Source organism: Euleptes europaea, chromosome 7 (assembly GCF_029931775.1).
Source record: "Euleptes europaea isolate rEulEur1 chromosome 7, rEulEur1.hap1, whole genome shotgun sequence".
NCBI classification, from domain to species: domain Eukaryota; kingdom Metazoa; phylum Chordata; class Lepidosauria; order Squamata; family Sphaerodactylidae; genus Euleptes; species Euleptes europaea.
The window spans coordinates 4842363-4864169 of NC_079318.1; the positions used below are offsets into that span (position 1 = coordinate 4842363).

Consider the following 21807-nt stretch of genomic DNA (forward strand, 5'->3'; position numbering starts at 1 on the left):
CAGGTTGCAGCCAGCAACCCCAAGGAGGAATTGCGGTGGTAGGTCCTAGAATGACAGTGTTGTGGCAGCATGCCAGTATCACTTCTGGCTAAAACAAAATAAAACAAAACAAAAACAGAAGCAATGTATTTAGAGGTAAAATGCTAGAGTGTCTAAAAATGTCACCTCTGGTTTTTACTGGCAGTGATATAAGCATGCCAGTGTGACATGTAGGCTTGCCATTTGCCAATTAACTGAGCTGCCTGCCAACCCTCACCTGGTCGGTGGGCAGAAGCAGGCCCACTGAAGGGGGGGAAGCCATTGTTGTGCGCAATGTGATGATGTTACTTCCAGATTTACTGCAAAGGAGATGCCAGGAGGCCTACCACTACAGGGGGAGGCCTGGCATCCTTAAAACTAACTTTAAGGAAAATATAAATTGTTTCTAAGCAAAGTAGTTTGCTACCCTTCTGAATATTGATGTTCAGTTTACTAGAGATGCATACCTAGAACATTAATAAATTCATACTTCTAGAAAAATCAGTAGATTTACATGTGGGCATATAATTGCTTTCAGAATGAGGGCCTAAAATTTAAAGTTTTCCATCACTGTAAAATATGGCATAATATTTACCAGTAGTGGTGGAAAAAGAGAGTGGGAGAAAACTGAAAGTCATGCTTTAAATCTGTTCTCATATGGTTTCTGCCCATGAATGCATGTGTTTGTTCACATTTATTCAGAATGTGTTTCATTCTGTGGGTCCTTTGCAAACTCTTGCCTTTATGTGTTGCTGTAATGCTCAATATTCACAGTGCTAAGCTGCTCCCATTAGCAAGCAGTATTACAAAGTATTTCTCCATTTGCCGTAATGGAAAAGTCTAGTTCTATATGAATTGGATGAAATCACTTTTTTTTAACTGTGACTTTACAGTGTATCATACCACTATAGCTGATTAGTACAATAGCTATTTTTAAAGCAGAAAAGGAATTACCTTTTTATGCTAATCTATTTTTTGCTTGTTCCCTAGCTCATGGATGTTCTGAATGTCGAATGGCACTCACCCACCCCACAGGATTTTTTTCTTCTCCCTGCTTTCCAAGTGATTATCCCAACAGTCAAACATGCAAATGGACCATCAGAGCTCCTTCTGGATTCATAATTCAAATAACGTTTGTTGATTTTGAAATTGAAGAAGCTCCAAACTGCATTTATGATTATCTGACACTGGACACTGGAGACAAAAAAGTTAATTTTTGTGGAGTCACTGCTAGAGGTTTATCATTTAACTCTTCTGGGAATCAAATGGTTGTATCATTCACAAGTGATTTTAGTATCCAAAAGAGAGGTTTCAATGCCAGTTATACCAGAGGTAGGTGCATGTAAATATTTCATATTTCTTTCTTGTCACACCCGATGAACTCCAAGATTCTGCTAAGAGTGTATCTTTAAGTTAGGATTTGAACTGGCAAGTCTCTGTTTTTGGTTTTTTTGTGGAGGGTGGGGAGTGCAATTCTAACAGAGTTGTACCCTTCCAATTTCAATGGGCTTAGATGGGTGGAATTTAGAATTGCAATATTAATAACTTTTTGTAGATTTTATAGCTGTCCCATTGTGGAGCAAGACCAAATAGCCCAATCAGAGTTCCAGATCCAGCGCAAAAAGAGTGCCTGTATGCAAATGAGCCTTTAGGCATAACTTCATTTTAATTTTCGGTATATCTTCAAAGCGGTTGTTAAGTAGTAAGCTACGGATAGAGTAACAGTGGTAGTCATGAGAACATACAGGAAAGTGTGAAATCAATGGAGTAATCAAAGAAGATCTTATAGAAGAATATAAATCACAACTGAATAAAATATGACTGTTTCTGTCTTTGCCTTTCCACATGGGCAGACTCTCTGTTCGATTGGGGTTTTCAAAAATCTGCCAGTTAATTCATTGAGGGGTATAAGGCATTATGTCTGGCCAAGAAGAAAAGTCTGCGAAAAGTTGGAATGGTTAAGAATTCAAGATAATCTGGTAGCACTGGAAAAGATGGGGTGCTTTGTCCCCAGAAGGAGGGTGTGCATTTCATTCTGCCATCACCACAATCAGAGTATCTGGGTGTTGGCCCCTGTTGGTTGAAGAAAAAAATTATAGAAGCTCTTATGTTCCATATGTGTTAAGCTTTTTTGCTTCTGCTAGCAGGGAGTTTTTTGTGGCAGTTTGGCAGGGGAGTTATCAGGGAAGTGCAAGAAAAACAATCACTTCTGCAGTAGATCACAGCAGCATGGCTGGAGAGGGAACATGAAGCAGACCTGATGTGGCCAAAGAAAGGATGGACAGCATGCACCAGGAATGAACCTTGTGCAGCTTTGCAGATCAATCTGGGCAGCAAAATGTCCACAGAAAAAAACATAAAAATTGCCGAAGAATCGGAAGGATATTCTCCAATGATGGGGATCTCTATCAGGAAAGGAAAGAAAAAAGGACAGGGCATGGGCATCCTTCCACCTGCAGTGTAAACTAGTATAATCTGCTGGACCATTGTAAGATTCAACATCTCCTTATTCTCCTTGACATATAGATCTGACCTATATTTAAATTTAAAAATAGGCAGAATGGAACTGTAAATGTTTATATACATCCAGTAGATTCTGAATTTTTTTCTTGTGAACATATGAGGCTGCCTTACACAGAGCCAAACAATTGGCTTGTCAAGGTCAATATTGTCTTGTTGAAGGCTTTCACGGTCAGAGTTCATTGGTTCTTGTAGGTTATCCGGGCTGTTAAACCGTGGTCTTGGTATTTTCTTTCCTGACGTTTCGCTAGCAGCTGTGGCAGGCATCTTCAGAGGAGTAACACTGAAGGACAGTGTCTCTCAGTGTCAAGTGTGTAGGAAGAGTAATATATAGTCAGAAAGGGGTTGGGTTTGAGCTGAATCATTGTCCTGCAAAAAGTATCAAAGGTAATGTGCTAATCATTGTCCTGTAAGTATCAAGATAATGTGCTAATGAGGGTGTGGTATGTTAATATGGAACCACTGTATCCTGAAGTGATCTGTTAATGTGTGAAATCCAAAGCTAATCTGCATGGCTATTGTGGACTGTAGTCTTTGTTAGTCTGGAGGTTTTCAGGACAGGAAGCCAAGCCTTATTCATTCTTAAACTCTCTTCTGTTAAAGTTGTGCTGATGTTTATGAATTTCAATGGCTTCTCTGTGCAATCTGACAAAATAGTTGGTAGAATTGTCCAGTCTTTCAGTGTCTTGGAATAAGACCCTGTGTCATGTTTGTGTCAGTCCATGTTCAGCCACTGCTGATTTCTCAGGTTGGCCAAGTCTGCAGTATCTTTCATGTTCTTTTATCCTTGTTTGTATGCTGCGTTTTGTGGTCCCGATGTAAACTTCTCCACAGCTGCAAGGTATACGATATACTCCTGCAGAGGTGAGGGGGTCTCTTTTGTCTTTTGCTGATCGTAGCATCTGTTGTATTTTCTTGGTGGGTTTAAACACTGTTTGTAGGTTATGTTTTTTTAAAAGTTTCTCCATCCTATCAGTGACTCCTTTAATAAATGGCAAGAATAGCTTTCCTATGGGAGACTGTTTTTCCTGAGTTTTCTGATTTTTGTTTGGTTTAATGGACCTTCTGATTTCATTTCTGGAATAGCCGTTTGCTAGCAGTGCGTGATTTAGATTATTAGTTTCTTCCTTGAGAAACTGTGGTTCACCGATCCGTCTTGCACGGTCCATTAATGTTTTGATTATTCCTCTTTTCTGTCGGGGGTGGTGGTTGGAGATTTTGTGTAAGTAGCGATCTGTGTGAGTTGGTTTCCGGTAGATCTTGTGACCTAACTGAAAGTTTGTTTTACGGATGACAAGGGTATCAAGAAATGGGAGTTTACCCTCAATTTCCTTTTCCATGGTAAACTGATATAGGTCTTGTAGGCAATTTGAGAACATTAATACTTTATAGACAGCTGTCTCTCTCTCCCCTGACTCTTCCAGAGTACTTCGCCAGTTTAAGGAACTGCAAACATAGACAGGCCTTTACCAGGGCACCCTTAGATATTTTACCGCTCACAGTCTTGGAAGGCTGTTTCAGTGGGATCCCATATAGGAAAAGAGTATGCTCCTGTGATCAAAAGTCCACTGAGGATCTATGCCATATCACATTTCAATGTCCAAAATATGAGGATGAGCATAACCGATTTTTGAAGACCATATTATCCTGCTTCCCAGGAAAGTCAGATCAGGAGAGATTAGTCATATTATTGAAATACAGAGACAAATCCATTACTTTTCAAATGGCAAGATTTGCTGCCGCTATCACGAAGCATAAAAAGACCATAATATCTCTGACCCATAATTGTTCTCAGGGTCACTTGTCATCTTTTATTTGTCTCTGGATTGTATGAGCTTTCCTTCTTTATTATTAGATATATATTTTAAGGATGAATTTGTATTTCCATTTTAATATTTTATGGGAAATGTTTAATTCTTTAAGTTATGTTAAATTATGTTACTATTTTTAATGTTATTGGTGGACTTTCCACCTTATTCTGTATTATTGCTATGGCTTTTTTGCTAATGCAATAAAGACTTAATGATGACAAACAGGTAGACAGCAATTTATTTTAATGTAAAATCTGATTTGACATATTTTAAATGCAATATGATATATTCTAGTTGATGGTAATGTTAAAATAATTTTTGCATATGATTTTAGTCATATGCATGTTCTACCTCCTTACAATATGAGAAGAATAACATTATTTTCATTAATGTTGCTTGAACATTATGACAACAAATTTTGTTTCCATGTTTCAGTTGCTGTGTCTTTGAGGAATCAAAAAGTCATCATTCCGCAGTTACTGGATCTTGATTCTGTAGCTCTGGCAAATACCATTGAAATACCAGATCTTAATCAGTTCACATTGTGTTTTGAAGCAACAGAAAACAGAAATGACAGTCATGAATGGAAGGCTTTCTCCTACAGTGGATCTTCAGCTACAGAATTATTCAGCTTTGGAAAGAGAAAAAGTGGCCATTTCATATTTATCTCGGGCACAGAATGTTGGTTAGATGATGCACTTGACACCAATCCACATGGAGACTTTTTCACAGAAACATTTGAGCAGCTTTGTATTGCATGGGATAGCTTCTCTCACGCTATAGGAGTGAGTGCCAGAAATGTGTATAAAACAGTAAACTGTTCAGATACTTATGGAAAAGTAATTCCTGGCAATGGAAAGTTAGTTCTGGGCTCTGACAGAAAAGTGAACCCTCTCAGTGGAGATATTTACAACTTTCGCCTTTGGAATTTCACAATGAACTCCCAAGCACTTTCCAACCTCAGCTGCGATGTGAAAGGCAATATTGTAGACTGGGAAAATGACTTCTGGAGTATCCCAGCATCAACCCTGAAAGCAGAAAATAACTTGAGCTGTGGTAAGCATCTTTTATTGGGGTTTTTCTCTCTGGCATAGCGGCGAAGATGTCATGTTAGAAATAAGCTGTGTGTTTATAATGAAAATAAGCTAAGCTTCCCAAAAAACAGCCCTCACCTTTCCTGAGCTTGTCAGCTCTAACCCACAGAATATTTATTTTGCTTCTGGGTATGTTTGTTCTTTTAGTACAATCAGTCTCATCATAATATCTAGATGATCTTCAAACATTTTGAAAGACAGCTAGCAAGCTTTGTTAAACTGTAACATTGTATTATGTTATATGAACTAAAGACAATAAATAACTATGAGGAATAACAATAAATGTTCTTTGATCTTTCTCTGTAGACTTGTATGCTCAAATTGATCAAGATGCACACACACAAATAATATTAATAGAGTTCTGAGGACTTTTGAAATTAGGAATTCAAGATAAAATATGTGTGTATTCAAAGGCTTAAGATGAATTGCTATTTATTTATTTTTCGAGAAAAAATTAAGCTGCCTTTCCTGTGAACCTGCGCAAGGTGGCTTACAAAATAAAACATCATAAAGCATTAAAACATTAAAAGTTGTTAATGAAAGCCCAGCCAGAGCATAAAAAACATAAATCACTGAGCAGCTTAAAATGACTTTAAACTCTTCTCAGGCTAAAAGGATGCTAGAAAATAGTGTTAAAAGATCAACTGCCTTAGTTAAAACTCTAGGTAAACAGAAATGTTTGGTCTGGCACCAGAAAGAACATAGCGTAGTTTCTAGGTGAGCCTCAAGAGAGTGGGAATTCCATAGGCAAGGTGCCACCACCAAAAAAGCCATATCTGTCATTGCCAGGCAGGAACGTGGAGAGCAAAGCTTGTGAGGTGGATCTGAGCTAGTGGGTTGGACAGTATGAGAGGAGGCAGCTCTTCAAATTCAGGTCATCCTTATAAAATTTATGTGGTTTATACTCTGCCTTTCTCACTGAGACTCAAGGAGGATTATGTATTAAAAATCAATACTATCAACAGGATGGGACATCCAATAAGGAATATAATAGGATTAGAATTGCAAACTCTGTAACCAAGCAGAAATCTGAAACAAGGGTAAAACAAAGAGTAAGTATTAACATGGCATGTTGATGCAGAGTACACATGGTAGGATAATACATACAGCAACAGATAGTACATACAGTTGTATAATCCACAGTTCCTTTCTCTTCATTAAAACATTTTTTCTGAACCAGTCTATTACAATATAGCCCTATTAAAGGTAAAGGTGTAAGCACCAGGTTATTACTGAACCATGGGGTGATGTCACATCACAACATTTATTAGGCAGACTATGTTTATGGAGTGGTTTGCCATTGCCTCCCCCAATCATCAACCTTTACTCCCAGCAAGCTGGGTACTCATTTTACCAACCTCAGAAGGATGGAAGGCTGAGTCAACCTTGAGTTGGCTACCTGACACCGACTTACTTCAGGATCTAACTCAGGTTGTGAGCAGAGGTTCGCCTGACATTCTGCAGCTTACCACTCTGCGCCATGGAGCTCCCTACTAGCCCTATTAGCTGTGTAAAAATGCTCTCATGAATAATTCTGTTATGTGTAGTTTGCAGAATGCCATGAGTGTAGGAGCCTTTATGACCTCATCAGGCAGGCCATTCCACAAAATGGGGGCCACAATGCAGAATGTATGTGTACAAGTAGTGTTGACCTTGCCCATTTGGAGGGTGGCACCTGCAGAAAGCCCCTCTTAGATGAGTGAAGCGGTCTTTGAGGAATTAAAAAGTTATCAGTCTGCAGTTCCTGAATCTTGATTCGGTATCTCTGGCAAATACCATTCAAGTACCAGATCCCAATTAGTTCACATTGCGTTTTGAAACAATAGAAAATAAAAATGACAGTCATGAATGGAAGGCTTTTTCCTACAGTGGATCTTCAGCTACAGAATTATTCAGCTGTGGAAAGAGAAAAAGTGGCCATTTCATGAGGGAGAGGCAGTCTTGCAGCTATGAGGATACCATGAAGGGCTTTGTATGTGATAGCTAATACCTTGAATTGAGCCTGATAACTGATGGGCAACCAATGGAGTGACAGCAGAATTGGAATAAAATGCATCCTACACCTAGCTCCTGATAATAACCAAGCTGTGTCTGAGTTGACTTTGACGGGAGACCTATGTAGAATGTATTATAATAGCCTAGTGTTTAATGTTATTTGAACGATTTGTATGATAGATCGTGATGGCCTTCGGCCACAAACAATAAACTTTATCACTATCATAATAGTCTAGTCTTGATGTTACCATGGCATGGATGCCGTTGACCAGATCAGCCGAGTCAAGGTAGGGGGCAATCTTCTGCAAACTGAGTTGGAAGTTGCCTTTTTTATTTTTTTGCAGCTGCATGAACTTTTATCTCCACCAGTAATGATGGATTTAATAGCAAGACATAGAGATTGAATAGCATAGGATTGCACCTTGTGGGACCTTTACAGGATATACTGCTGGTGTCCAACAGGAACCCTTTGAGTCCAATCTATCAGGAATGATTTGAATCAGTCCAAAGTACATCCCCTGATATCTACTAGAGGTCTGACTGAAAAGGGACCAGAACAGGCTGGGAGTTGGTCCACTACTACTCTTTCAATCACTTTGCCTAGAAAGGCAAGCAGACTGGGTGATCACTGGCCACATAATTTTTTTGTAAAAAGGTAAAGTTCCCCTGTGCAAGCACTGGGTCATTCCTGACCCATGGGGTAACGTCACAACCCAGCGTTTACTAGGCAGACTTCGTTTTACAGGGTGGTTTGCAAGTGCCTTCCCCAGTCATCTTCCCTTTACCCCCAGCAAGCTGGGTGCTCATTTTACTGACCTCGGAAGGATGGAAGGCTGAGTCAACCTTGAGCCAGCTACCTGAAACCGACTTCTGTTGGGATTGAACTCAGGTCGTGAGCAGAGCTTGGACTGCAGTGCTGCAGCTTACCACTCTGCGCCACTGGGTTTTTTAAGAAGTGGATGCATAGCTGCCTCTTTCAGTGGTTGAAGGAAGTTAGTGATTGAGTGCCTTGAGTTAGTGATTGATTTATGATAGAAACCAAGGGTTTGTTGTTGTGGTCTTTACATGATTTTAGCAGCAAGGATGGACATGGATCCAGGGCACAAGTAATAGCCATCACAGATCCAAGGATCCTGTCTATCCGTCATAGAACCTGGGTGGTCAGAGTCAGAATGATCCAGTGTTTTGGGAAGAAGGGGGTTTAACCATTAGTCAGTTGAAGGACTCTGGTCCAGTTGTAACTACCATGTGATTTTTTCAGTGTGTTTAACTGTCTGCTGCAGACATTGCTATCTGTGCTAGAATGTACAGGAAAAGGACAGGAGTCCTCCTTGAACTGTGTCTGTGGGGAAGGATGGAAACAAAGTGTCTAGTTTTATATTTGTGGGGTGGGTTACATTACATGAGAATGTAAACAATTCTTAAACAAAAATCCTATAGAGAACTGATTCAAACAGGACATGTGATTATACTGACTTCATCAGTTTTTGTAGCAGCTAGTACAACTCATAGAACATTGTTTGGTGTAACTGTACAGTAAAGAAGTAAGCACAGGAAATTATTAGGGGAAAGTAGATATTCTCACATTTCCGGTTATCTGGGTGGTTGTGGTGTTTGGCTGTGCTCTCCGAAGAGTTGTGCCTTTTTATTATTATTTATTTTACTTATTTTATTTTGTACCAACTGATTTGGGTCTTTTTTTCTATCTCAAGATAGCTGCTTCAGCAGCCTTGACCTTTTTTTTTTTTTTGCGATGTTTTTCTTATTGTTTCTCAGTGTTTACTTGATAATATTCCCAAAGTGCCTTAATTAGTTTTGGTTTCAGGAGGGAACAACTGGAGAGCCTTCTTCTCTGCTTTATAGTGGTAGGCTGCATATCGTGTTTTGTTATTTATCTATTTATTCATTCATTTTATTTAATTGTTATTACTTTTGAGTGGAGCTTAGTTGTCCTGCCTGACTCAGAAGGGCATTATTCAGCTCTGTGCTCCATTTTTGTTTGGTTTTCTTGTTGATTACAGCTCTGGTTTTCTAGTTATCTGGGTGTTTGTTTGTTTTTGCTGCGCTCCCCAAAGAGCTGCATCTTTTTTATTATTATTTTATTTCATTTATTCACTTTGATCAGCTGATTTGGGTCTGTTTGGTCCTGTCCTAGGATAGCTGCTTTGGCAGGCTTGTGCTCCTTTTTGTGAAGATGTTTGATAAAATGCCACATGTGTCTTAATTAACTTTGGTTTTTGGGGAAGGAACAGCTGGGCTATAGGCAGAGACAGAGGCTTCCTCTCGGCTCTTTAGTTGCAGGCTGTATATTGTGTTTTATCTATTTATTTATTCACTTAATTTATCGAACATATTATTTTAAAGTGGAGCTTAGCTGGCTCGGCTGGCTGAGAAGAGTGTTCTTGGAGTTTTCACTTCTTCCAGATTTGTTCCCTTTTGTGGCTCTATATTTCCCATAGGGAGACAGGGTTTTTTGTTACAAATTGAGCACAAAACTCTGACTTGATACACAGTCGCCTTTTATTAACTCAAGCACTAAGGTGATTGAAAATAATTGGTTATTAGTATGGAGAGAAAACGCCCTTTCAAGGAACTTTCAGCATGCCAAAGAAAACAAAGTATCTGGTCAAACCATTATTTACCTTTACTCCCCAATTATAAAGCTCCACTATTAACAGATACAAGTATTACTAATGAGACTAAAATATCTCTTTCCTCAACACCTAAGCCACTAGAAACAGGTTTCATCAAAGAACAATATTTAAAGATTCACTCCAAGGACTTTGAATTTTTGGCTTCCCAAACACTTTTAATAGCTCAGATTGCAAGTAAAATTTATGAGAAGCTTGACCCATTACTCCAATTTTTTTGTAAACAGCCCGGTACCTCAGACTTTGTAGTTTCAAAACAGGGGGAACAGGAAGATTAATCATGACCATATTTTATTACATACCTTGTGGATTCCTTCTTTGATATTGGAAAAACATAAATTTCTGCAGCATTTTGGAATTTTTCAAAAACAGTAAAGTCAAACCTCTGATTTCATTGAATACGAATGAAGGAGCTGCTAAAGAAAGTACTAGATATTCTAAAGCCAAAGAAACACTCCAAGTGGAAACCTCTACTGAGAGAAGAGAGGAGGAGATGCTAATTTGTCTTGATTTGTGTCTAATGCTCAACCCTTGTGTAGCTGCGGAGACTCTAAAAAAGTTCAGAAAATCCCAACAGCCACCAAGCATCCCGAAGAGTTATCACCTCCAGAAAAAGGGGAAGATCTGGTGTTGAGCAATGTGGAGGCAGACCTTTTCTCCTCCTTTTCAACACTTCCAGATATAGAGCACAATAATGTAATCCAAAGGTTCCAGTTCCTCCAACAACAACTGGTTGCTATCCAACAAAAGACCAGAATTCAAGATGGTACAACTGAGGATGTGTTCTATACTCCTAGACACCCAAGTCCAAACTCTTCTTTAAGAGTTAGTCCTACAGCTTCATGTTCTCTTGTCCCTTTAGAACCAAAAGTAGTTGTAGTAAACAAGTGCAGACCAGCTCCAAAAGAGAATGTTTCAATACCTGATAGTGCTCCCGATAAAATGAGTCAAGACACGCGACCTGCTCTGCAGGGAAGCAGGGAATCATTTTCACAGCTTCACATTTCAAAAGGTCCCCCCCCCCCATGACCTATCTGCACTTGCTTTAGAGGGGCGATCTAGCGGGGGGGAAACGTGAGGGCAAGTGTCCTCACTGGCCCTGCAAGCAATTCCCCCCCCCCAAAGCATCCCGTTCTTGGAGATGCAGAAACAATTCAAGGTCTACCACAGCCTACAGGGAGAAAAGGTTACAAGTTAACCCCCCCCCCAAAAAAAAAGAACCAGCAGCTCTGTTTGCAAACACTTGACAAACCAGACTAATGTAGCTAGGATCAGAGACCTTATTGGAAAATCCATGCCACATGTTCATTGCAACTCTTTTTCTATGGAGCCCAAGCAAGTCCACGGGCAATCCAGGCTCCTATTATCTTCAGTGAGCTGTGCAACTTCCCCCATTGTTTCTAATGGGCTCGCCGGCCACTTCCAGCTCTGCCCGTGTGCAGCTCGCCACCTGCTTCCAGCTCTCCCAGTCCATCTACTTTACGCTCCCCCCCCCAGCTTGCCACTGGAGTTTGCAGGGTTCCCCCCCATTGCTCACTGGGTGCTCCCTGCCCCCCCTCCCGTATGATGTGCTTCTTTTAAACCATGTTGGCTAAAGGCTAAAGACATTTGTGTTGTTAACAATCATTGGTGCTAATGTGAAATGGAGGGCCGTGCAAAAGGCAAATCAAGAAATGGCAACCCGAGGAGAGTCTTGGTGTGAAACACAGCAGGACAAAGGGTGGGAAAGGGGGGGTTCCAGACAGAACACACTTGTCCAATCGCTGCTTGCCTGGGTGGGGAGTCATGAGAGAGAGAGGAGACATTTGCCAGCATGGGCGGGGAGAAGTGATCCAAATCCAGGGAGTTTTTCATGGGAAAATGGCGTGTTGAGGGCAGCGCAGAATCCAGGTTTGCAGCAAAACAGGTTTCAGATACCGTGGGGATAAAGCGAATTTTGTGCTCAAACCCGAATCAGTCACAAAAAATTAAAAATTAGCAGAGCGGCAACACAGCCTGGAAAGCGCGGCAAATCGCCATGAATAGTTGGCCTCTGTGTGTGAGAGGAGGGTCGCAGCAGTGAGGCATTCTGGCTTTGGTTGGTTGGTTGTTACAAGGTGCCTTCAGCATGCTGTTTTGTGATTGATGGGCGAAGGTGTTATTGTGGACTCCAGTAAAGCTGCTGTGATCTCAGCTCCAAGCATAGGTTACTTTGCCATTTCTTTTTTGTACTGAGTAAGCATAGGAAATTGACAAGGTACTTTAACATTGCACCAAAATCCAGAATTTCGGATTAACCAGTTATATTCCCATAGGAATTTCACTAACGATTTCTAATATTTTAATAGATTTATGAGAATTAATACATTTCTTAGGAAGAATATTCATTTTTAGAATAGCAAACAAGCAATTTTTCAAGATGACCACTTTCAAATGTCTTTTAGCATGTTATATATAGGTTTTTAATGAACACTATAGAGATCTTAGTTTTAAGGTACTACTTGCTTGGTTTGGTGGTTCATTTTAAATTATAATATTGAAAGTTGAAATCTTTAACTCCATCTGTAATTTGAATATTCAAAAGATCAGGCTTATCAGCTTTTACTCTTTCTCTGGGTAGTATCCCTCAAAGGTAAGAGTAGCCTTAAATACCTCCTGCAATAATTGAAATAGATTAGTTACAGTTACTTTGAAATCAGAATTGGCACGTTATGCAAATGAAAAGCTTTGATGTGACTATCTGTTCTGCTTATTAATTTCTCATGCAAAGTTCACAGAAAAGTAGCCATCCTGGTACATTAATTGCACTTCATTGCAATGAAATCCAATAAACAAAGAAAAGAGCTTCGATTTTCATATGAATGTCACTTCCATTATCAGACTGAGTGGTAAAGTGCTTTTATTTTCATTTCTGATTTTTCTGGAAAATGTTTTGCTAATGGACTTGTTCAATATTAGTGTTCCAACCTATTGACAGAGATAATCGTCTTGGGATAACAGTGGCTCCCTTTGTTTACTGTGACATTTGAAATGAGATTTCAAGTCCCTAGATATGTTGCCTTACGGTAAAGGTAGGCTGTTAAAAATATATTCATATGCAGTTTCTACAAGGCTGACCTAAATATAACTTTTTAGCACTTACGTTTTGTGCAAGCAAGAAAACTAGGCATGCATTTTGTTCAGTTTTTCACCAAAATATCAGCTCCAATACAATTACCAACAAACCAGAGTTGTACATCACACCTTTATGAGACTGCTTAGCTTCCCCCCCTTAAAGATAGAATATTTTAGGGAAATGGGCAGGTGGAGCTTTTGCCTCTGTGAAAGAGATGGAACATTGTTTTCTAGGCCTGCTGACAACCTTAATGGGAAATGTAGTTCCCAAGATTTCTGTGACAAAGTCTGAACCAGAAAGGATGAAGGGTGATGAGAATTCCTTCCATAGAAAATTTTGTGATTTCCCCCCCTCTAATGGGGCACATTGTATCCCAGCAGCTAGAGACTTTAACTCAATAGTGATGTCACAACTTTTGTACAGCGCCCCTATATGGATTTCTGCTGTAGACAATTCCATAAATAGAGTGCAGTCCTCATTCCTTCAAGCAATTGGAGGGCTCCCAAGGTGCATTTCATCATCAGCCCTTCGTTATGAATTTTGTCTTAGCTCAATAGATGCTTGTGCCTGGATACGCACCTTTAATTATTGGTTTCATCTGTTTTTTGAAGTCCCGGAGGACAGTTTGGTAAGTTTAACCCTCAAGGACTATTATAAGGCTCCCTGCCTCCAGCATTTTGAACATAAGCTATCACTTGTAAATTTGAAGGTGGAAGACCTTTACTCTTCTTAAGTAGATCCATGTAAAAAACATGTGGCCAAATTAATCTATGCTAAAGATAAGATTTACACTCATTTTGATGCTCAGAGGACATGTTCTCCAATAGCCCTGGGCCTGTTATCTAAGGGTAATCTTCTTTCCTACCTGGATTATTTGATTCGTCCAAAAGTTCTGTAGAATATTTATTGGGAATTGGAATTTAAATTGACCAGTTCCAGTCTGTGGGCCATTGTTTTTTTTCCATATTTGTTGGCATATTCTTGTCAAGATTTTGATGGGCTCCATTTCTCTGGCTTGGAATAGTTCTGTTGATATCCGATCTGCTCCTTGTGATTTGTTTCTCCCAATTTCTCTCAGTGCAGCTTTCACTTCACTTTCTAAAACTGTAGTTTCTTCTTCAAAAGGTTCTTCTTGGAAGGAATCTGTCATCCTTTCATCTCTTCTTTGTAGTTCTTCAGTATATTGTTCCCACCTTTTCTTTATTTTGTCTTGTTAAATTAATGTATTTCCATGTTGATTTTTCAGCATGCCTAACTATGCTTTAAATTGCCCTTTGACGTCTTGCATCTTGTGGAACTGTTCTCTTGTTCTTCCTTTTTTGTTGTTTTCTTATGTTTCTTTATACTGGTTATTATAATAGTTTTCTTTGTCTCTACGTGCGAGTCGCTGGAATGCTGCACTTAGACTTTTGATTCTGTTTCTGTCACCTTTTACTTTTGCTTCTTGGCAATTTTAAGAATTTCCTCAGTCATCTATTGAGGCTTTTCATTTCTTTTGGCTGCAGGAATAGTCCTTAGGCATTCTTCCTTGATAATATCTCTAGTTTAAATATCTTCTGGTTTACATTCACTTGAACTTAGTGATACAAATCTGTTCTTTACTTGGTCTTTAAACTCTTCAGGAATGTTACTTAGATTGTATTTTGGCACTATGAATGTTTTGGTGTTTTTTTCAGCTTTATTCTAATTTTCAATATTAATAATTCATGGTCTGTAATACAGTTGGCTCCTGGTCTTAGTTTTGCAGAGACAATAGAGCTTCTCCATCTTCTGCTTCCAATGATGTAATCTATTTGATTTGGTTGCCTGAAACATGTTTGCAATGAACAAACTGTTGTCTTCACAAAATTCTATGAGTTGTTGCCCTGCTTCATTTCATGCTGCTAGCCCAAATTTGCCGACAAAATTTATTCTGCTTTGTTTCCTACTTTTGTGTTCCAGTCAAATATGATTATCAGCAAATCTTGAACCAGAAATATAGATCACTGTAATCAAGTGACAGCTACAAATATATGTAGACATAACTGCTCCATGTCAGCATCCCCTGTTGAGATGGAAGCCGTGAATGATATTGGAACAGTTTTTACCACACTACTTTAATTTAATTTATTCAACCACTCACTTTATACTGAAGTAATACGGGCTTCAGAATTTTTAAAAAATCACTAATAAACAAGCAATAAAAACAAACCATGCAGCTTAAAACAACATTCAGAAGCCTAAAGTGGTATTCATGCAACAGTTCCCAGGTTACAAGCAGAGTATATAACAGCTTAAAAATATTACATGCCTAAGTTGTTTTGAGCCAAGTTAGTCTTATGGCTTGTCTTTCTTTCTTTTAAAGGTTCTTATCTTATCCCCCTGCCAACAATTGAACCGACCAGCTGCGCAAACCTAGGAAGCCTTTGTCAAGGTAAGAGATTGGTGCCATTTTGCAGGCTTAACAGTGATAGATCCCTGTGATTTTTAAAAGAAAAATAATTATGCTTTAATGTTTAGCCTTTAAAAGAATAATGTAACCAAAGTTAAGAATTTTTTACTCTTGGAATATATACATATGGCCAAACTGTATACACTGTATGTGGAAAGACTACAATAACTCTCCTGATAACATCATTTCTCTAAAGTCTTTATTCCTTCCACCCAAACAGCACATATTATGACAAAATGAACTAATGTAATTTCTTTTTATTTTGTGCATTTTTTAAAGCATAGACAGGGTATGGATAATAATCTAAGCATTAAGAATACAAGGACAAACCAGTGATACTGATGGCAGCTTTCTTCCTGGGACCTCATTCAGATAGAACTCTCCCTAAACTGTGGTTGCGCACTAAGACGAATCTTGCAATGCATCTGTATAAATGTCAGGCACGGCCTGGTACCCGCCAACAGGGGAAACGGCGGACAGGCCAGATGGCTTTCCAAGGTTATTCTGTTATTCAGTTTCGCTTTGTTATATCTTTGATGTTCTGTGGAAACTGGGAACTGTTATCTTATGTTGCTTAGGTAACCCAGAAAGTCCCCTTTCACCTTTATATCGTTTGCATCCTAAATCTTCCCTCATTAGTGTCCTCGCTGTTTCCAAGTTGGTTTCTGTAATTCGCTGTATATTTCCATTAAACTACCTTTCTACGGAGAACCTGCCTAGAAGTCGTTTGTGGGAATTGTTGGCGAGCCCAGAGCTGACAATAATAGTATCATTTGATTACATTTTGTTATTCATGCTTTACACATGAAACATAGAAAGGATGCTCAGTGATACAATAATCACTTTTCTCAATGAACAGAAAAGGTAATCTGTGCTTACTACCCCACAGGTCAGTTAATATAAATGTATGCAAGGGCCTGGGTTCCTGATGTCCTGCTTTGAAGTTAAAGTTTTGTGGTTGTTGTTTTTTAAGTCTCTCTGTGGCACCACACCATGTAGTTCTGAATGTGATGATCCTGTGTCTACCCATCAGGCAGCAAAATGGGGCACCCAAAAATAAGATGGGGTCTTCTACTTACTTGGAGGATTCCCAAGAAATTGTAAATTTCTTGAGACAAAGTGTTTAAAAAAAACTTTACAAACATATTCGTTGCATTACAGAAGCCATTCACTGTTGAAAGCAGTTGAACGTTAGTGAAAGGGGGAAAGATGGAAAACTCGAGGAGCAGGGGAACTGTCAACTTTTAGGAGTTCTGATCAGCTGGAAGCTTTGGGGGGGGAGTTTATGGCAGGATAATTTATTAGATTAACACTAACAGAACTCCAACAGTTTATTATAATCTGGAATATGGGGCTACAGTTAGGGTCAAAATACATGTGCCGGGATGTATGCATTCCCCAATTTCATGCCACCCCATCTGCCATACAGCACAGGAAAGAAAATGTAAAAATATTGTATCCATTTAGTAGAATGTATCACAACTGTTAAGAGCCAAGTTGCTCTGAAGATCCCATTGAAGAGAATAGAAGCTGAATACTATCAGTGCTTAGTTGACTGGGAACTAATTATAATTATTTACTTTGTGCTTAAAGAAATCTGCTGGCTTTTTTGTGAATTACTTCAAGGTACTAGATGGAGCTGATCTTTAAAATGCCTTCAGTTGCTTTGTCTACACACACACATATTTTAAGACAATGAGCTCTTATAAATATTTCTTCTCTGCATTGGCTAAGAATGTATCACTTTTTAAATATTTCCTTTGTGGTTACCTTTGAATCTTTATGTGTGGTGTCTTCTCTGAATACCAATGGGAAATGGACTGCTAAAATCCCAAGCAACACTTTGAAACTGTATCCTTTTGCAATATCCATTTATGACTTCAAGTCTGTTTATTGTACCAAGCTTAGAGAACTTAATTAGATCCTTATGTGAGAAGTGCTCAATAGATGCTATTTTTATGTTGCTTGTAAACAAATTTTTTGTTTAAATGCCCTAAAAGTAGATGATTCAGAATTTGCATACTCACTCATACAAGGCCTGCTATTGCAGCTATTACATCAGCAAATGATTATTTCCACGTAACAGATCTGAAGTTATTTGGCCTATTTATACCGCAAGCATAAATATATTACTGTGAAGCAAGGCCCATTTAATAAATGACACACTTACAAGTAATGGACCTAGGAACAGGGTGTTAGATTTATACATTTATCCTTAAAGTAAGGAAAATTTAGTTTCATTATGATGTTCATCCTTTTTGAACCATGTCAAGGAAGTTCCATTTTACCAGATAGGATATTAGAATTGCTCAAGGTCATCTGGAAAAATAGGCTGAACTACAATTTGAACCCAGGTTTATTCCTCTGTTCATCAAATGTTAATTAATGTGTAGGGATATGTATGTGCATTGTGTTGTTTGACTGGTAGTTTAATCCTCTGCTCCCTGTTTATGTTTCCAAGAATAATTCCCATTGCCTGTCTTATTAACAGTCATGTTCCATACAAGTTCACTTATTTCTCATCTTTATTACCAGCTACTGTAAATTCCACTACTACATCACCCACTGTCACCACTAACATGCCTGATACTAATAGAACCGATAAACAAAACAATGGTAAGAAATTCAATGTTACATTTTCTTTATTATGTAACTGGAAAGGTTTATTGCCTTTTAAGTTAACTTGTGACATTATGTGTGTCAGATGTAATGTAAAGATGATAGATTCTGATTCTACCAGCAAAATATACATAAAGTATACATAAGCCAAGTTGTGGTATACAGATGCCTTCTGTTTAAGCGACATATCATAATATTTTTATTTTTATTTCATTGAATTTTAAATGGCAAGATAAAATGGCAACCTTGATACCATTATGACTTTGGATTATCTATTTTTGTAACTAGGTTAATGAAAGTTTTATTATGGTATTATAACCTCACCTTGTTCCGCTTCATCATGAGATTTATAAACACAAGTGAAAACATTAGATACAAATTTCACTGAATTTTCTTCTTCATGTGTATGATAAGTACTGAAGATGTTACATCTCTGAGGATATTGGATTCTGACTGTGGCCAAGATTTGGATTACATTGGCAAACTAAGTCCTAGAGCCAGAGTGTGAGACATTCCAAGGCAAAGTTAAAGGTAGAGTTGGAAATCACACCAAGACCAGCGATTACCTCTGAGCCATTGTCTGATATAAGCACACTTATGAAATGCAGAGTCAGACTATGGCAAGGATAGAAAAGAAGGCAAGTATAAAATTAAGAGAAGGCAGAGAGCTTGAATATATAGAAGGCTGAAAACGTTAAAATAATGGATAGAGTACATAGGTACATTCCTGGTGGTAACCATATCTAAAATATGGATTGAAGCACCAAATGTAACATAGAAGTCTAGAAAGGAGATGGTAAAAGCATTCAGGAATAGGCATGCATAGGGAAGTAGATACATGACAGGATATATTTAGCCAATGCCACATCAGCATAATCTCATAAGAGCAGTACTTGATAGAAATCACCAGTGTATCACTAGAGGATATCAAGCAGACCCTTGAGGAAGAGCAGGTTGTTAGCGTACAGGGCAAGGTTATGGCCACCATCAGGTCCTTATACAATGCTAAAGTATTATTAGGTCTTGTACAAGATGCACATCTTGTTAGGATCTTGTCACCAGTTGTGCACAAAACTATATAAAAATGTTTCTAGTTGAATTTTTGACCCTGCAAGAGTAAATCAATGATTTTGTGTTTTTAACAAATGTATGTATTATGTAGGCGTACATGCTTTCCACAGGCTTTTTTAAACAACTGTTTTTGTACAAGAGATAACAGGGTTTAAAAGAATCAGGGAGCCAAACTAAATTTCAGTAGGAACTGCAAACATTAACAATAAGTAGAATAAGGCTGGACTATTCAAAGCCGCTTTTTGTCTTAGAAGTCTCTGTACATTGGCTGAACTCAAACTTAATGAACTCTAATGCAGTTCCCTCTGAAATAAATGGGAATTCCTTTTCTCTCTCAGTCTCCTTGCCTGGGGGAAAGTAATTAATTTTCATAAACGTTTTCTGTCTATTAACTATATGGCTTACCACATTCAGACCTGCAGGAATTGAAAGATCCTGCTACTGTGGCCTTCAGAGTGAAGAGAAATTCAGCAGATTCTTCTCATCCACTACTGCATGGGCAGGAAGATTCTAAAATAAGAGGGGTTAAAAACATAGGAATTATCTCAACTCCAATAGTATGGCCTGTGAAGCAGAGACCTCTCCATACCAGTAAATCTATATCAACTGAGGACCAAAGCCCAGATAGAAAAAATGCACCCAATTATTTTTTCCTGACTACCCCTGAAATTATATCATCTGTTCCTGTGGAGGCTCAAATTAATATCTTGGTCGGTTCTTCAGCATTAGTGTACATGGACCATAATTTCTCCATAAATTATTCGACCTTTGATAACACTTCAGGGCATTCTGGAAGCTTACAAAGTGAGAAGGGTAATCCAAGAGAAATGCCCACTATCCCTCTTGGTCATATCAGAAACATGGTCCTTCCTCTTCAACAGAGTGAAAGTATTCACACAGGACCAATACAAACTTGGGCTCCTCAGATAGAACATACTAAATCAGATCCAGTATTTCCTTCTCTGGTGAGCCAAGATAATCTTTATGAATCTACAAAAGAACAGCAATGGATGTTATCTCCTAACAGCAATGTATTCTCTTTTCTATATAAAAATACTTACAGTGTATTACAGTCTTTGAGTGCATGGAATGAAATTGCCTTTTACAGTCACCTCATTTCTGAAAATCCAGAAGAAAATCATCATTCTCTTTCTATACAGTCTTCTCCTTCTGCACTTCCCAAGGAAACGACTCTAGATTTACGTGAAAGATCATTTGAAAATGTCTATCTGGAACCCACTAAGAGGCTTCTGGAAGAGGGTTCTGCCAGGAATGGCTTTTTTGTCATGGGGGATCTACAATCTACAAAATCAGAGAACTACATCAGAGAATATAATTCTGTACAGTTTAAAAAACAAGTTTTAAAACCAAGTGTCAGTCCTTCTGGTTCATTACAAAACATAAAAGCCTGGTTTCCAGATGTTATGCCCATCATCCAGCCAACTGAAACTCTCCTGCCAGTGGAGTACAGTACAGAATTGCAAAATTTATCAGCAGTATTATTAAAAACAAGAGAGAGAAGTTCAGAATTGTATCAGACTATTTCTACTTCACATTTGTATCAAGAAATGTTGAATGTGGCTACTTCAGAAGATGGTTTAATAATGCTTAAGCCTCTAATGGAACAGCTAGAACATTCATATGAGGAGGCCTCTTCTCCAGAAGATGAACTTGAATTCCTAAATACATTTATTTCTTACATCAACTATATGCCTGCTTCTTTAGTTGCCTTGGAAAATATCAGCTTGAAACCAAACACACTTCCAGGACCTAAACATTTAAAAGACAATATATCTGAAGATTCAAGTAATGCTTTTCTCACAACTGATACTAAAAATGCGGTTAAAATCAGCAAGTTCTGGAAGCCAGGTTACTTAATTCTTCCTACACACTATGTAGATAATACACCTTCATTGAGAAACTGGATTTTGGCACAAGAGACAGTGGTACCATTTGAGGGATCTTCAGAAAGGTGGTGGTTCTCACTTAGTCAGCCATTTTCTTTCCTAGGAGAGAGAGGACCCTTTTCCAGTTCTCTCCCACAGACAGATGATCGCTCAATGCAAACAGTTACTAATAATACTACAATGGGCAAGGGAGCTAAAAAAATTAATTCTTCCACTCACAAATTAGAAAAAGAAAGAATGAAATTTAGTTCAATTGTTCCAGTGTTCTCATCAAGGATTTCAGAAAGAACAGAAAAAACACCACCATGGGGAACAAAAAGAGCCCTTTTTCTTAACACTGTGCCCATAAATGATGGCTCTCCACTTAATTTTCCTTTGACTTCATTGGAAATACCTGTGATGATTCATCCTTCCTTGCATTTACAAATAGATATTTCTGAAATTTCACATGTAACATTCACTGATGGGTTGAAAGATATTTCTAGTTTAACCAATCAGCTCAGGTTTGATAAAACAGCTCTTGGCTATGTAGCTAATACCTTCCTTTCTCTCGGTAACATATTAACATCACATTTTGGGTCATCATGCACAGAAAA

General features: G+C 38.5%; 1 protein-coding gene across 1 annotated transcript in view; it reads left to right on the forward strand.

The window, feature by feature from the left end:
• The window catches only part of ADGRG6 (adhesion G protein-coupled receptor G6), a 131480-nt gene that overhangs the window by 31862 nt on the left and 77811 nt on the right, over nt 1-21807 (forward strand). The window contains exons 2-5 of the mRNA XM_056852758.1: nt 1009-1350; nt 4785-5405; nt 15528-15596; nt 18150-18230. Coding sequence (XP_056708736.1) covers nt 1009-1350; nt 4785-5405; nt 15528-15596; nt 18150-18230 — 1113 coding nt within the window. The remainder of the gene's footprint in view (nt 1-1008; nt 1351-4784; nt 5406-15527; nt 15597-18149; nt 18231-21807) is intronic.